This window comes from Eretmochelys imbricata, chromosome 16 (assembly GCF_965152235.1).
Source record: "Eretmochelys imbricata isolate rEreImb1 chromosome 16, rEreImb1.hap1, whole genome shotgun sequence".
In the NCBI taxonomy this organism is placed as follows: domain Eukaryota; kingdom Metazoa; phylum Chordata; order Testudines; family Cheloniidae; genus Eretmochelys; species Eretmochelys imbricata.
In genome coordinates, this window is record NC_135587.1 from 24,196,998 (window position 1) to 24,214,579 (window position 17,582).

The 17,582-nt window shown below is 40.1% G+C and overlaps 1 protein-coding gene across 8 annotated transcripts in view; it reads right to left on the reverse strand.

The window, feature by feature from the left end:
* Nucleotides 1-17,582, reverse strand: part of DENND1A (DENN domain containing 1A) — a 413,337-nt gene that overhangs the window by 88,871 nt on the left and 306,884 nt on the right. For all 8 annotated transcript variants that reach the window (XM_077835776.1, XM_077835774.1, XM_077835772.1 and 5 more), the window contains one exon: nucleotides 12,704-12,835. In XM_077835776.1, coding sequence (XP_077691902.1) covers nucleotides 12,704-12,835 — 132 coding nt within the window. The remainder of the gene's footprint in view (nucleotides 1-12,703; nucleotides 12,836-17,582) is intronic.

The window sequence follows — 17,582 nt, forward strand, 5'->3', positions numbered from 1 at the left end:
GGATTCCCACCTCCGAGCTGGCCAGGGGGCAGGGAGAGGAGATGAGGGTCAGGGGAGGTCAGGACTGCCGTGCTCTTGTCGTGCAGTTTGCGGGGGTGGGGCGGGGAATGCCCTCCATGTCCCCAACCCTGCCCATGGGCTCAGGGCTTCTGCCCCACAGGGAGTACCAGTGCTTGGGGCTCCGGGATTCAGCCCCGCAGAGGGTGCCAGGGATCAGGGCTTCAGCCACAGGGCCCCACGGACTCCTTGAAAGGGGGGGTCCACAGACCACCTAGGTCAGAACTGCTGGCTTAGACTATTTCCATGGAGCATTATGATTTAAAACCAATTCTGTGTTTAAAAGTGCAATTCTATTTTAAATAGACGACAAACCACTTTCATTACAGAGTTCAACAGGAAATGTATGAAATACTGTTTTAATTATCTAGAGAAGAGAGCATTTTATTATGTTTCACAGAATTACACATGCATATTTTTTCATAGGTGAGCTGTGCTGAGCAGACATTTTCAGTGCATGCCCCCAAAGCAGCACGTATTCTTATACAATGTTGACAGGAGGAGTATTTTGTAGTGGTAGTGGTTAATTTGTAGTGGCATTTGTGGTTTGAAGGCTCGTCAAGATGTCTGATTACTTCCCATGCAACTAGCTCCAGTGATGGGAAAGTTCCCGTGCTGTGTAAAAAAAAGGCAGCAAAAGAAACCACAGAAGAGGATGCAAAAGTGAATTGGGACTCTGGCCACTTGGTTACTGTAGTTTCATTTTTTTTAAATGTAGTGTGTCTAGCTGCAGTAACAACACTAACAAAAATTAAACTCCTCTTCAGATTCCATAGTCAAATGACAGATATTCTAAGACACTGCAGGAGAATGCAGTTCTGTAATGCTATACATAGTGCATGGATGACAGGCACCTACAGAACATAAACATACTGAGAACCTAGGGCCTTCATTACCCCAGAACACCCTACAACATGCTCAAGTTATACCCCCAGTCAAGTTTATTTTTGTTCACACACAAAGGCTAGAAGCATCACATTCCAGGCAGCTAAACCTTCAAGCCAGAAAGTTCATCCTTGGTATTGCCATCCAGTTTCTGGCTGTTTTGTTTCTGAAGAGCTTCGGCACAAGTCCCTTTCTCTGAGCCTTCCTTATGCAACATGCTTTAGCCATTAATACCTTTCAGATATTACATTTGCAACAATGCACAAGCTTATATGTGTGCATCAGTCATAGAGAAATAGATCAAAACAAAGGAGAATCCACCACTTACAGAGGGACTTTCTCACAAAGCAAACACTTCACTCAACGAAATCTATTTTGACAGCAGTTTGCTGTATCCCCTCTATTATTACTGCAGTTGTTGGTGTTTTTAATAAGGGCTCTATGCCCCACGGCACTCACACCCAGTCCATCTTCTTCTGGATCCTGCAGTGAAATCTGAATCCTACATTTATGGTATCACAGGTTCCAAACCTGCATTGATAACTGTGTGGGCACAGGGGAATATCCCTAGAATCAGGGCAAGTCTATTGCCACTGATCTGTCACAAACTTAACATCCTTCTTCTATCTTCAAACCTAACATCACTTTCACTTGCATTAACAGGCAGGGAATGTATTATGAAGTCAATACAGGAGCAAGTAACAGGAGAAGATGGGCTGGGAGAGAGAACCGTCTTAATTTACCAAACTACTACTATTCTGGGTCACTAGCTAAAACAGCAAGGAGATGTTTGAAGGGTGGGTGGGCGTTTGAAGTATGAAATCGATGAAAATTTTTCATAAATTCCAATGCTCCTCTTCCAAAATAAGATAAGTTTCTACAGAGAGTGTTTTTCCTCTCTCTTTCTGCTTTCCAATCCAAATGCATCCAAATGCATCCAAAAATTCCTGGACCCGGGAATATATTTATATTTATATTTATTCCCATGTGTGAAAGTCTATCCATCCACTGTCTCAGCAGAGTTTAAAATCACAGCTAATAGGTTAACAACTGTTTTTCTTCTGCTTCAAATGAAGAATATCAGAAAGCTGGGGGAATGTTCGGCTCCCCAATTTGTACTGACTGCTCACAGCTACCTGCGATGTCTGTTTGACAGGACTGACATTTTGTACCGCTGTGAGATGGGAAAACGTGTGACATTTTTATTCATGGTGGCGTACGCCCTTGTAATGATCAGCCCTGGTCGATGTGCTTACTGCAGCAGCCCCTGAGCCCTCGGAGAACAAACAGGAACCGAAGGTGCCAGCAGTTCGACTGCCTTATTAAACACCACCAGGATTCTAACGAAGAGCAACTGCTGGAAAATCTCACTGTCAAATCCTCAAGGACACTGTCAATGCAGAGCTAACTACATATATTTTTCATTTAAAATACTGGAAAATCCATCTATGTACTATTAAAAATAAAGAAAAAAGCCAGACTGTTTTTGTGGGTGGTGTGTTTTTTTTTTAAGCTGGTCACTTGATCAGCTTTTCACAGGGCTATCGGGCCTAATATCAGAATTCAAATCTAGGAAATCCATGCTTCCCAGCTGATTTAAATGAATGTCAGTAGATGGATACATACTTCATTATTTTTTTAAAAGCCGTTTCTATCTAGCAGGCGGGATGCTTGAAATAAGCAAGCCTCTCATTTAAGGAATTCTAAAAACAGCACTGCCTATCTGCCTGGTTTGGCTCCAGCATTTGCTGAGGAAGTCTGTACTATTAGGGCAATATCCCCTCCACCACCACAAAAAAAATTACATTCCTTCTAAATGTACAGCATGGCGCTTTGTAACTGTTCTACTCTGTACTAACCAGCCCTGGCTCTGAAAAGGCAAATCCAAATACAGCTGGCCACACAAGCAATCACAGCGAGCTTAGCAGTTAGAAGAACTGCGTGTTATATTTCACGTACTTCCCTTTTAATCTTTCTGTTCAATCCAGGGGCCCAGAGGTCAATTTAGACAGTTCTGGCCTAACTGCACATATCCACTTGATCAGTTATATGTAAGAAGCTTCTGGATGCTAATGTCCATTGACAGCCTAAGCGAGTCATCCACAAGACCCTCTGAGCTTTTCTCAGGTTGTCAATCTAGGTGATTTGGTTAGCCTTGCATGCACTGATGTATTTATTTTATATATGTATGTATTATTTATAAAGCACAGTTATGTTTCCATATGCCAGCAGTGATGTCCCTCAGAGTAACAGGTCTAACAAGGAGACTGTACAAAAATGTTACAGTTGCTATACTTTGTCACAAAACCCTAGGAGGGCTGCTAAACTACAGTGTTCCTCCATACATCCCGATCCAAGGGTTATCACATTTGACTTACATGTACCCAGGGAATTACTTTTATTCTGCACAGCACTGTAGACCAGCCTCATTTAAAGCATTTGGAATGCCAAAGCTGGCAAAACATATAGGACCTGATTCAGAATACGCATCTGTGTGAACAGACACCTTTGCCTCTACTGATCTGAATGCAGGATTGGGGTCCTATTGTCTGTGTCACATTAGTCTAAGCCTGAGCGCCTATGTAATAATGTGAGCTACACACATGGAACTGTTCTACTAGCCAAGGACATAGCTGTCTTGGACTCATTAGAAAACATTGGCAACTGAGGTATGCACTGCAGCTGGTGTAGGTGTACATCTTCCTAAAGAGAGAGCCAGGTCTCACTTGTCAAATATTTACATGCATGAGAAGAGCATGAGCCTTTAGTTAGATAATTCCTATCCTATGGATTGTCACTCCTGCAAATCTCTCACGCCGTAAAGCTGGGTTTCACCCAAATGCATTATTTCCCTGGTGCATTGACATTATTTTCAGTCTCTGTCTAAGAACAGTGTCACTGTAAAACAGCAAAGGACAGTTATTCTGCAACACACACCAGATGGACAACTGTTTCTGGGCCAAGTACAGTCCTGCCCCCTCTAAAATTCTCCTCTCCTGCGGGGGGACTTCCACTGAAGAACACTGAATTCCTGTTGAAAAGGATGGGGTAGAGAGGGAGATTGTCCTTTCCTACAGAACAGGAAGAATTTTAAAGGGCCAGGACTATATTTGTATTAAACCCATGAGCACTAGGCAGAGGGAGAAGAGGACCCAACCTCTGCTCATGTAAAGCAAGAGGGAGGCCACCTTGTCCATTAGTGGGGAGGAGAGGGACAGAGGCTTGTTTCCTTAATCAAGATGCCTAACCCTTTAGCGAGTTGGGAGCGGAGTTGGGGGGAGAGGAGAAGTCTGGCTCTGAAACCACAGCATACAATTGCATGAATATTAGAAAGTGAACTTGTTTCCCCCTTTGATTTCTACTTCACTACAATATAATTCCTGCTGAGACAAAGGGGAAATCTGCTATTGTTCCAATGCACCTGGGTGTGAGGGGAGTTACATGGTCCGGCAAAGCAGCCTTCGTTCCCTCCTCACTTGATCTCTTTTATACTGGAGATAATCCCTCCTTCTGCTTGCCCCAGCCTTCCTGATCCAGTTCTGCATTTCTGGAATGTTGCTGGCTTGTTCTTTTTTTCTTCTCCCTGATCTCCTTATGCTGTTTAATCTTCTCAAAGAAACAACCTGCCACCCTGCCACAGTAGCATCGCTCGTTCTGCACCTCTAGAGGCAGGCCATAAAGGAGGAATGAACATGCTTGCATAGCTCCCTTACACCAAATGATCAGAACAGCAAATGAGTTGGAAATGTCCAAACCTGCACCCCGCAAAAGTTTAATTGCCAATAAGAATCCAACTTGGAAGAGCATTCTGATTAAGTGGGAAGCCCATTTAGATTCACAGATAGATTGCTTTAGTAATGTGAATACCCTTTCAATTTAATCCACTATTCCTGAAATTCAGTTAAAATTGGTTTCCCAGAATGTTAATTCTTCCTAATTTGCATCAGAAGTGGAATATAATCGAATCTCTTAAATAAATGGGCACTTGACAAAAGTTCCTTGCATTTTTCTCCCTTTCCATTTTATTGAATTCCACCTTTTGAAAACATAAATGAAATAAGAATAATTCTATTCCCAGATAACAACAATATTCCATACAACCTTGAACACATTCACACTGACTACAAACAATTAGAGAAGTAATTAGAACTGCCAGTATAATTCACTTCTTGTGGAATGATGCACGAAGAGAGAAGGGGCTGAACATTTCCCCAACAGCCAATGGTTTAGTCTGATCAGCCACATCAGCCTGGGTTTGTTTTGCACTGTACTGTACCCTGCGGTATTGTTAATGGTGTAAGCTCTGCAGGTTAGGAACTTTGTCACAGGGTGGGCTGGCCCTTTAAAGGAGCTGGAATCAGTCCCGCTTGTGCCTAGTTAAGCTACCTCCCAGATGCTGGGTTTGAAACCAGGGGTCAGGTGCTCGTCCTGCAGGTCAGCTGCCCTCATATAAGAAGCAGACAATCAGCTCAGTGACAGGTGGAACAGCAGGGAGACTCCTGCAGGAGACCCTGGGACAGGACCGGGGGGAACTCCAAAGCAGTTAGGTGGAAGATCTGGCTGGAAACGTGCTGTGTGGGCTGGGGCAGAAGCGTGATCAAGAAGAAGCCTGGCTTATCAGGTCTGAGTGTAACAGTTAAATTTGGACAATAACTCCATCCTCCAGGAAAGGACTAAAATCTGCTGCTGGTGGGTCTTTTATTTGACTGTGTTGGCCCGTCAACTTGGGCTATTAGATTTGGCACACTTCACCTACTTTCCAGTGCCATGCAGTTGCTGGGTCTATAAACCAACACAGTTGCAGAGGAGATACTGAATCATGACAATTACCTATTAAACAAATGGATCTGTTGGACTAGGAGAGATCATGGCATACCTTGACTTACCTAGGCTGATGAGAGTGAAGGAGGCATGTGCTCAACTTCATGTGCCAATAGTTTCAAGCCCACCCAGTAAGATTTACCTAACAACCTCCTGCCCTCATCACACATCCAGCATTGCAATTTATATACACACTCATTAAGCAACCAAAGACTTCTAAGTATTCAGAACAAATTAAAAATATTTAAAGCATACAGCATCCATCCTCCTGGCTGTGCTGCTGGAGACACCAGAAGGGATTATCCCTCAGAACATCTATCACAGCAATAGCAGGCACACCCATAGCATGGTGGCTCAGCAGTACTTAGCCGCAGAGAAAAGTACCTCTAAGATGGCTCCATAGCCACTTCTGCCTTGGTGATAATTCTACATAGTGCAAAGTTAAATACATTTGAAATAATTATGAAAGTTTGTTGCTCAATAAAAGCTCATCATAACTCAGAGAGATGTTAGGTGTTTCTTCCAAACCATTTTAAATGAATCTTATTAAATTGGAATAACCCATCCGCCCATGAGATTCACACTCTGCCTGAGATTGATCGTGAAGGTCATGCTGAGGTTTTCAGCTGGTCAAGTATGTAGCGGCTCTTTTATTATGTGATAACAGTTCAGTGAGAACACATTGCACTGCTACTCTGCACTAGCTCCACTTCTATTTCCTGAGATGCTGCAAGGTCCTAGTTCTAATCTTTGATATGCTCAAAGCCTTAGTTACTTCAGATGGGGTGTGGGTGTTCTACCCAAACATTCACAGTGAGCAGGGACATTGTGACTGTTTGGGTGAAATCTGCAGAAGATAGGATCTGAAGGATTTCAGTGTAAGGATCTAGACAGCAGAGTGAACTACCACTGGAGAGATTAGGATAAGCATGAGTCTTGAAACCTTCAGGGCACAAGGCAAGACTCAACTGTTGTGGAAGCTTCCCAAAAACAACTACAGCATGGCTAGGAAACAAACAAGTGACATCAATCCAATTGGCAGCAGGAGGATGGAAAACATCATCCCCATTGGATGTTATGGCACATTTCTTAATTACATGAATGGTACCTAAATACTATGGTGAGGTACCTATTAGACGTTCACATAATAAACAGGGTTTGAAGAAGCTGCACTCATCAAAGGAGCAGCCACCTCCTGGTGGTATGACAGCAGCGTATACTAAGCCCCCCAGGACCTGCAGGGGTAGGAAGAGGAGTGGCAGAGGGGGACTTTGGGAGGCTAAGGAAGTTTTGTGGGTGAGCCAGGGCATGACCATTCCAGCCCTTTCTTCAACCAAGCTGACTGAATAAAAACAAATCCAGTGTTGACTGAATAAGTATGTGAGAAATATTTATGATGCTGGATATAAGTTGAGTTCCTCGGTCATTGGCCATGATAGTTTTCCTTGTTCCCTTTTTTCTGAAAATAGACTAATAGTCACTAAACAAGTGGCAGCCGAACACATTCAGGAAACACTAAATCCATAATCAGAATCACCTGATTTTTTCATCTCGATGCTTGTGAGCATGTCCTGAATCTCACTTTTCTCCCAGCTGTCAGTTTTCATGAGATCCATTTTTAAATTTACTGGATCTCATGCTGTGGCATCTTTGTCACTTAGCGAACTTAAGTTTGTTTTTCTAAATGTTTTGTGGCCATGACGTGATAAACTCAACTTTTGAGATTGGGCTATTAAAGGTTAACATGTTCTAAGAATCCAAATGACATATCAATGAAGGAGGATGGTCTTGAGGTGAAAGCACCACTGTGGGACTCAGATGTTTGTTCGGTTCCCGGTGTGGCCACTGATTTCCATGTGGCCTAGGAGCAAGTCACTTCACCCTTCTCTGCCACTGTTCCCCACTTATAAAACGAGGATAATAATTTTTTAACCTCCCACAGCGGTGTTGTGAGGAACTCAGGAAACACTCAGGTAACTGTGTGCCAGGGATGATGTATGCGCAAAAACAGGCAGATTGATACTATCACATTATCCTTGCAAATCAATATCCCATCAACAGACAAACTTAAAACAAACTGAGAAGGAAAGAGGAAGATGAACTATTTGAACAACTTTGTTATGAGAGAAACACAGTAACCCACATAACAGTTTCTTTGATCTAATCTCTTCCCCAGGCCCCATTCCTGAGGCCAAGTGCTTCATAACTGCATTATGGATATGGTTTAAGGAAGAAGAATTATCACTATTCATGGATCTCATTTCAGGAACTTGAGGAGAGGTGGTTGGAGAGGGTGAGGAAGCGGCTGTCCCTATAATTCTGGGGCTCACTTTCCCAATCCACATTTTGAAGGAGGATTGCTATTGGATCAGGTTGTTCTATAAAGTTAGTTTGTAAAGTGGGAGGAGAGATTTTCCTTTCACAGCATGCTACTAACTGCTGTGAATGTGGTCCCTGTATAGACAAACTTGTTTTTCTTGCACTTATGTTCATATTGCACAAATGAAAGGAAAGCAAAGTCTGAATATAGGGGCCATCGAGTGTGAATGAAATCTATTCCTTAGTTCATATCAAGATCCATACACATGTAAGATCATGGAAGTCAGACTGCATTTACCAGGTTTTCTGCTTCTTCATCCACAGCATGAAAAGATAATTCCCTCTCCCCAGTTTTTTGGCAGTAATATTGATCTGTAAATATGGCACCTATCCAAAAATTTGCATGGGATGTAGAAATGGCTACTTCTGTGCAAACAGAAAAAGAATAAAGTTCAAGATTTTAGCACAGCAGATCTCCCCCCTCCCCAAGTTCAGTCCTGTACCAAGAATAAGAGCAAGCTCTTTTCCTAGTGTGACTGGAGTTATTGCTATAACTCAATTTTTCCCGGTAGCATAACATTTTATAAATTGGTGTGCGTGTAGGGTGGGGAGGAATTAAAAGCTCCTCACATAACATCACTTCTGAAATCTATCAGAGTTGAAATCCAGACTGTAATTTATCTGCTGATCAATCAATTATGAAAATTGTGAAGTGGCAGAGCCCTGGGGCTGTTTAACGTTAGGCTCTATATGGTGCTCTCATCACCACAGCTCCCGCATCAACAACAGACTAGTGATGGAAGCTGAAACTTCCAGCAAAATCACACAACTCAAGCATCACTAACAAAAATTCAGAATCTGAAAAATGCTATAGGAATGTTCAGAGTCAGATATTCACCCTTATTCTCTGTTTTGAGCATAAAAAGATTAGATCTATGATCTACCCAGAGAGAAACAGTATTTTTGCAGGCATGAGTGCTTCAAATGTGGGAGAAGAAAACTGAGATTTTGTTAAAGTTCTTCCCAGACATTCTAACCAATAATCACAACCTGTATCATAATGGGTCCAACTGCTTCCAGTTCTATGTCTTGCCAAACATCCAATACAGCCATGTGTATAGAAGAGACGTGGAGAACAGGCTACGGTGACAAATGGAACAACACCTATTACAGACTTCAAATTTAAACTGACAATGTAAATCACAAGGAACAAGCCAAGAGTTTATATGACTCTTTGCCTTTTAGTATTGTATTTATTCTTCACAAGGGCAAAGGATAAACCTGTACCATCTACCTGGAGAGAGAATGGAAAGAAAAGCTACGACTTCTAGGTCAGCAAACCTGCCCTGTATGCCATTTGCTACAGCTGCTCTCATCAGCCCTGTTCCAAAGTCTATGTTAGGTGCAGTATAGGCATTTTGAGGCCCACATCATTTATAGCCATGGCGAGCAATGTGGCAGGGTGGCAATGGTGGACATAAATGTGTGATGCAGTCTAGTCTAAAGCTTTAAAGCAAGGGAAAGAAAGTGATCCCTGTGAACATTAAGGTCAGCAAGCAGTTGGTAGAGGAAGTATTTTTCAGTAGTGCATCAGACAGGCAGCCTTAGTAATCTAAAGAAATGAGGTGACAATCCAGCGTCCTGGATCCCTCAAATGGTTTTTTAAAATTATTCCCCCTTCTCTCCACTGGCTAAACACTCGGTGATTTTGCAGCCATTGCCACTATTATTTGTTGGACAGCTTGTCTGGGTTCCTAGTGCATGATGGTAGTGTCTTCTACCTGAGTGACTCTAGGGCTAGGCTCATAGCCACAGTCCTAAGCAGAGAAGAAAAGCTATGGAAGATAAAAGGTGAGGAAAGGGGCTGTGATTGTCCCATCCTGTAATGACCCATTACATAATTTTGTCATTCATATGGGCACCAAGGACAGCTTCTCTCAATCTCTGGGCAGTTATAGGAACAGAAGTCAACAATTTTACCGAATTATCTACCCAAATTAAACACCCCCGTAAGGGGATGCCTGATAAGTAATTGCAAAGCTAGATGAGATATCTTAAAAATCTCTATGCTGCAAAATCTAATAGTTAAGATGCTAGATAACAATACTGGATAAATTCTCAACAGTACTGAACAGTTGAGCATTTAATATTTAGCCTCCTTAAGATGTTTTACTTATAGTTTTTGCAATTTAAAAACTGCTAGTATGGACACAAAACTATCAGAGAAATGCTAGAAACTAACTTAAAATAGGATGAGATATAATGAGTTAAAATTAAAGGTTGCTGCTGGCTTCCTAGCCCATCCCCCTTTAACTAATCTGTCATGTAATGAAGAGAAGCACCAACATAGGACAGCTAGCTGCCGGCTCACTTACAGCAAGCTGATTAAGAATGTTCAACCAACAGCAGACTGCAGACCTTTCCAACGAAAATAAATAGACTGTATGCAAATGTGTTTGTCACTTTGACAGCATGTCTCAATTAAGGCATATCGCTGCTGTTGGTAGGCTCTGGCGCTGCAGTGGTATGGGTGAGCCGACTGCATCACTGATACACAGGGCTTGACCCTAATCCGCATGCATGCATTTTAAAAAATTCTGCCTTTACCACATACACTAGCATAATACTAGCAGACATGGAAAGCAAGTGACAATAAGAAAAAACCCTCTTTCATCCTCCCCAGTGTATAAGGCCTGTGAATGCACAAACAACGCTTATTTCAGCAGTTTTCATGCCTTTTTAATCAATTTTTCCCCCCTCACTTATTTTACAAGGAGTTAAAAGCAACACTAAAATCTCCCCCTTTAATCGCTAGTTACAGCTCATGTACCATTTAAATAGTAGAAGTTGATTTTTTTCAAAGCCTTAATTTTTATTTCCTAAAACTGTACTCCTTCCACCCACTTGAAGTATTGTGTGCACTGGAAGTATTGTTTAATTGTCTATATTGTGTGGCACTATGATCACAAGGAGGATCTGTGGAAGGACAAAGACTGTAAGCAAGATAGCTCTAGAACTATCAAGTTACACAATTTTTTGGAAACTGACATTTGTAATGTAACGACAGTAATAAGCATTTAGCAAGTGAGCCTTTCACCTTTGCCAGTGGTTCACTAAAGCTGATGTGTGTTTCTTTTGACAGAGAGAAAGTGATCTTTAAAAAATCTGAAAGTGATCATACCCCTGCCTGCCACATGATTTTGGGTAAGCACTTTCCACTTGATTATCTACGTTAGTAATCTACCAAAGCGTTGGGATGATCCACCGCTCATGCAAATGTAAAAGGGTTGGCGGGGCGGGGAGGGTTCAGGATTCCCAAACAAAAATGTAGGGTTTGCCTGGATTTCAGAAGGTTTTTAAAGAAAAGCAATGTTTTCCTGGTGGATTAAGGTGGCTGCATTTCTTCAGTAGCCCCAAACCCCCTCAACTATATAAGAGCAGAAAATAAATGAAAAATAAACCACCACTTCAAAAATTTAATTGGGGTGCAATCTGTCTGAGAAAACTTCCAACAACCTGCATTTAGCACAACAGCCAAAGTTCTAAAAGCATGCAATCAAACTCTAAAATGATAAAGAAAAGGAAGATCAAAAGGAAAACTGAAAATAAGATGCTGTAATGAATTACTGCTTCTTATACATATGTAGACACAATTTAATATCTAAATGGTAAGAAATCTAGTTATATTAACTTGCTAGGCATATGCTTTACTACTATTACTATCATTTACCTAAAATATAGCTTGCCTGTCATTTTAGAACTTCCATTTTCTGATAATGCACTGTTTTTTAACCATATTAATTCCAAATTTGTCCTTTAAGAAACCAGATAGTCATTTCTGTGCTCTAATGAGCCTCAGAGAGGAAAAAAGGTAAAAAGATCAGGAATAACAGAGGACATTGAATACAGTGGCAAAAATATCTTTTACAAATAAAATCTGTTAATGTAAGCTATGCTGGAAAGCGGATTGTGAACACTGTGTGTTTTTCCATTCCGATTTTAATGATTTGATATAACATTTTCTACATGATTAGTTTGTATAAAACCAGCTATTTTTGTAGACACATTGTCAGAAACATAATGAGGATAGCTCATATTTGGAGCTCAACTGTCGATATTGAAATACAGAGCACTATTAAAGAATTATTAATTGATTTTTTCCACTGGAATTCATTGCTTTTAAATTTTGAAGTCTGCTGAAGTGATAATAATAATTAGATGTTCTGTGCTAACACTAGTGATCTGCTTAGATAACTGAAGACACCTTAGATAATGTACCCTGTTGTACTAAAGGGATGTAGCATGATGCACACTAATGGAACAGGCAGAATAGTTTATTATTACATTGCTGTAAATAAATGGTACATACTCTTGCAAATAGATCTAAAATATAATTTGCCTCAAAAAAATATCTTATACACAAAAGAAACTACTGAAACCACTAAACATGATAAGAGCCTCCCAAACGTGGAGGTGAAATGGAAAATAAACCCAGAATGATGTACCTGATCTGTAAAAATTAATGAAAAGGCTAAAGTGATCTTTAAACGAACAATCTTTCAATTAAATATTTTTGCCTATCTATAACAAATACAATTTAAACAAATCTAACATCACCTACCTGCCCAAAGTGTACTGTGATTGGTCTTCTATCTTCTCTGAGTTTAGGGTCCTTCTTTTCACTCAACGGAGAAGGAGCTGTCCTTGGTAGGGACTCTTCTGGTGTTGCAGAGCATCCATTCTCAGCAATGTCCTGTATGGTAGGAAAAGGAGAATTACATGGCCAGGAACATTCCTGATTAAGGGTAAGAGGCAAAAAGGAGGTACTAGAGGATAAAGCTGACTAAGCATTTTGATGTTAGGATCAAAAATCAAAAGCAGAGAAAATAAAACAATTAGCATAGAACATTTCATTGTATTTTGTTAATCACAGTCTATGTGCAGAAATCCCATAAAATACTAAAGCTGCAAACACAAACATTAAATACCAACTATATTAGATAAAATGTGTCTGACTTATACAGACAAAAGCCAGCAATTTGGAAGGTAGGGCTAACATAGCTCTAACTGTTGCATTGTGAGAATAAAGACAAAACCATGAGGAAAGGTCTGAATGCAACCTTAGAAACTGAGCTTCCTTGCATTTTGTACATTTAAGTTGTACCTTTAATATAATTTTATGTACTTACATAGAATTCTGTATAACAGAACACTTATCTATGGAAATACAAGCTCAGGTGTAGTGGTATTAAGGGAGCAAATTCACAGCTTAGCTAGTTAAGCAGGCCCACGTGTGGCCAGTGTCGATGATGCCTTGAAGAGTATACATGTCACAACTTGCAGCCTAAGATCAGTTTCTTTTTGACCTAAGTCCTGATCTTAAGCAAAATGAACAAGCAACCTAGGTTACAAGGTTTGGTGAATGTGTGTGTGGTGTGTATAACATAGGAATATAAACATAAAGAATGGACTTGGAAAAGACAAAGGCATGCGGACATGTTACAGAGAATCAAGAAGATGGAAAGAGTTGGTACAATCAGTTGAGAAATAGCCTGCAACATAGTGAGCCCAAACCTTAAATCTCTTTGCAACAATGTCAAGGAAATAAAGCTTGGTAAATATAGAGGGAAACCTGCACACACTGTAGCTTTGCAAGACTGACCTGAGGTTGGCTGCTGACACAGACATTGCTTTGATGGAGTGACCTTTGACATGCCCCCTCAAGTTTCAGTATCGCTAAAGTATAATAATGAGACATGTAAGCTGAAAGCCAATTAGAAATGGTTCTTTTGGACACAGACTGACCTAATGTGTTTGGGTCAAGTGAAACAAAAAACTGGATGGACTTTCTAAGGGGCTTTGTCTGCTCCACATAGAAACTGACAGACCTTTTTAGATCCAGCTGGTGGAGCAATGGTTCACCAAGATGGACATAAGAGTGGTGGGGAAATTAATAACTTGTTAAAGTGAAACCATAGAAGGAAACTTTTTATAGGTGTACAATTCCACCTTCTCTGGGTAAAATGTAACAAAGTCCAGCATATTAGTAACAAGGGCCTGCAACAAACACTATTGTGAGAAAGATAGCTTTCTACAAAGGATACAGAACTTTAACTCACCAGAGCCAGCAAGGGGGACCTTATTTGGAGCCCCATAACACAATGATAGTATATATTATTTTGAAACATAAGATGCACATGAAGGTAAAATGCAAACCGAAAACAAAGCAAAGGAAAAGCAGCTTCAAGGAAGACTCCTGACTGATGAGTGAATCACAATAAAAGCTGTGAGACTATTACAAATCCCTGAAGTTTTTTCCCCCTTATGGGTCTGCTACACTTCTCAGCTGATGGCACTGCATGTAGGGGAGAAGCAAGTGTTCATTAAGCATTCTCTCCAGTGCTAGAGAATACACTAGCCACCATTTTGCCTTTAATTTTAACATATTTCTGTTTGAGGACATGGGCAAGGGATCTGTTACAGATTTCATTAGAGAGGAATTCATCATGTTTTGATTCACAGACCAATTATCAGTGAACAAGTGACTTAAGACCTCAGTATCTGTAAAGGTACCCAAACAGGCAGACAAGTCAACAACACTGCCTCAGTCATCAGGAATAGAACGTACTTGGCTGAAAAATGTTTCTGCCTTCATGACTGAAAGCACATCTGTGCCAAACAGTCACAGAAACCTGATTCTTCATGAACGGAACTAGACTCTGAGCTCACGGTACAAATGACTGAATATTAAGGTGTCTGGCATTAGTGTACTCAGAAACCATCCAATGAACTAGGTTAAACTCCTGTCACGTCAGTCTATGTGCAGCAGCCTCAATTCACAAACAGCCTTTAAACATGGGTGCAACTGATTTGGTAGTAGGAGATACAACCCTCCCTTAGATGAAGAGAAAGCACAGAAAGGTATACTACAGGTTGGGATGTTAAACACTCTCACAAGTCAGAAGCAATCAAATCAGTCTCGGGTACTAAGTATCAGGGGGTAGCCGTGTTAGTCTGTAACCACAAAAACAAGAAGATGTCCGGTGCACCTTAAAGACTAACAAATTTATTTGGGCATAACACCGGACTCCTTGTTCTTGTAGTCTCAGATACGGTACCCAGGGCAAGCTGAGCTGCCTTTAAAGCAATCTCTTGTCTATCTGAATTTTCAAATCATGTAAGACTTCAAATCTGGAACACCGTCAAAGGAGATAATTGCTAACAAACAAGTTTCTTAAGGAAAGTTAAAACCTCCTCAGCCTCTTCTTCCCATACTTCACTTTGCAATCCTATTGCTGTCCATGAAACATGCCAAAAGTCCAGGCGGGACTTAAACTTACGCTACGTAGAGCGTTTAAAACAAGAAACCATCCAAAGTAAAAATATTGAACCATACCACACACGCCCTCTCAGAAAGAAATTAGAAAAAATACAAAATAAAAAATATTCTATTGATTTCTGCAGAAAAGACTGACAACATTCATTCAATATGTATCTGTATGTAATGTTTCATATACAGATACACCCTAACACCTGTGCCTGGCGGAAAAGTCTTTGCTAAATTGAGGTACGAATTTGCTACCCCATTGTCAGGTGACAGAGTGTAGATCAATACAGTAATTTTTTTAAAGATTATATGTATGGCTATGGAACATTTACAGATGTGTAAAATGTAGCCACTCTACTGAATAATTGCTATTTAATCAGCAGAATGCCTTCATATTTTTCTAACTACTTATTTATTTAATAGACTAGAAAATCTATGTATTATAAATCATACAGCAAACAGTAAAAGCATAGTCCAGAGGGATTCTTTAAGTTATTTTATATAACCCTAAAAGTGGCATTTGCAATAGCCTGGATAACAGACCTTTAACTAGAGGGCATACACAGATCTAGTAAATAAAATAATGTTGAATTAATTATTATTGTGAAATGCCTGATCATTTATTTAAAGCTATAGATTGTCTAGTCTTACCTACAGTGAGATGCTTTAAGTAAGTTACATTCTTCTTACTAGTGGCACCTTAGAGACTAACGAATTTATCTGAGCATAAGCTTTCGTGAGCTACAGCTCACTTCATCGGATGCATGATGAAGTGAGCTGTAGCTCACAAAAGCTTATGCTCAAATAAATTTGTTAGTCTCTAAGGTGCCACAAGTACTCCTTTTCTTTTTGCGAATACAGACTAACATGGCTGCTACTCTGAAACCTGTCATTCTTCTTACTGAAAGTTGAGGATGGTACCACTCACATTCCTCCTTCTTCCTAATTCTATACAGTTAGGCTTCAAAGGAGGCCAAGTTACAGAGTGACTTGACCACCTTGCTCCATTTAGGAAATGAAAAAATTTGCCTTTACTTTAAGAAAAAACAAAAACAAAACTGTAGCAGGTATAAAATAAAGCTACCATACAGTATCTGTTAACAATTATTTGCTATCAGTCATAAGGATCCTCTGAAAACTATTTCTGTTGCTTTGAAATACTGTACCACAAATGAACAAGGGATGGGAATAGAGCCCCATTCAATCTCCACGATCATATTAAAGAAGGACCTTACACACACCACAATGACCTCTCAATAGGTCAATCCCACATTTTCCATTTGCAATTCAAACCCAAAACTGGAGCAGACCAAGGGCAAAATGGGCTCTTGATTATATTTAAGAGGTCATCATTGCTATGCAGAGTTGTAGGAAGCAGACCTCCAGCTCTACTGCATTTTTAAATGTTAGCATTGTATAGAAACCGCTCCTATTTGGCAGTGAAAACTGAAAAAGGGATGTTTAGATTTGACTTTTCCTTACCAGTAGCCTGCACGCTTTTCACACTAATACTAGAAAATTATATTTTAAGTTGCAGTAGGCAGTGAGGTTAAATTAAGAATAGTTTTAAATTACTGCAGAAAATGGTAGAGTAACACTCAAGATCAGCAAAATTACGTATGTATTTAATGATGCCAGAATTTCAGTTACAAAATAACTCTGTCATTAGCAAGCACATGAAAAAGATGAAACTCTCCAGAAATTGGTAAAAGCAAGTGAAAATTGATAAGGGTGCACTAATGGATATGCTAACAATTGAGCAGTGCAGACACCTTTCCATTAAAAAAAAGTATGATGGTTAGTGAAGTGGGTTTCACCATTTGTGTTACCTAAAACACACTAACACCTCATTCTAACATTATCGCCTATTGTTGTGCTTGAAAACAATAAGGGGTGGGTAAAAGCAAAAAAGATCAGAGTGACCTGAAAGGGAGAGAGGTAGAGATTCTAAGTCTTGAGTATTTACATGAATATTTTATAATGATTCTTTTAAAGTATAAGATTAACAATGCAATCTTATTTGCAGAAATGCTAAATAGCAAGAAAAATGCATTTTTATTCCAAATGGGATCTAACAGGTTGAATGGAGGAAAGTTGAGTGCGAGCGTTTTGGGGGAAGATTTTAGATCTACTCAATTTTAAATGGTGTTTGTGTTTTTTTAAAATGAATGAA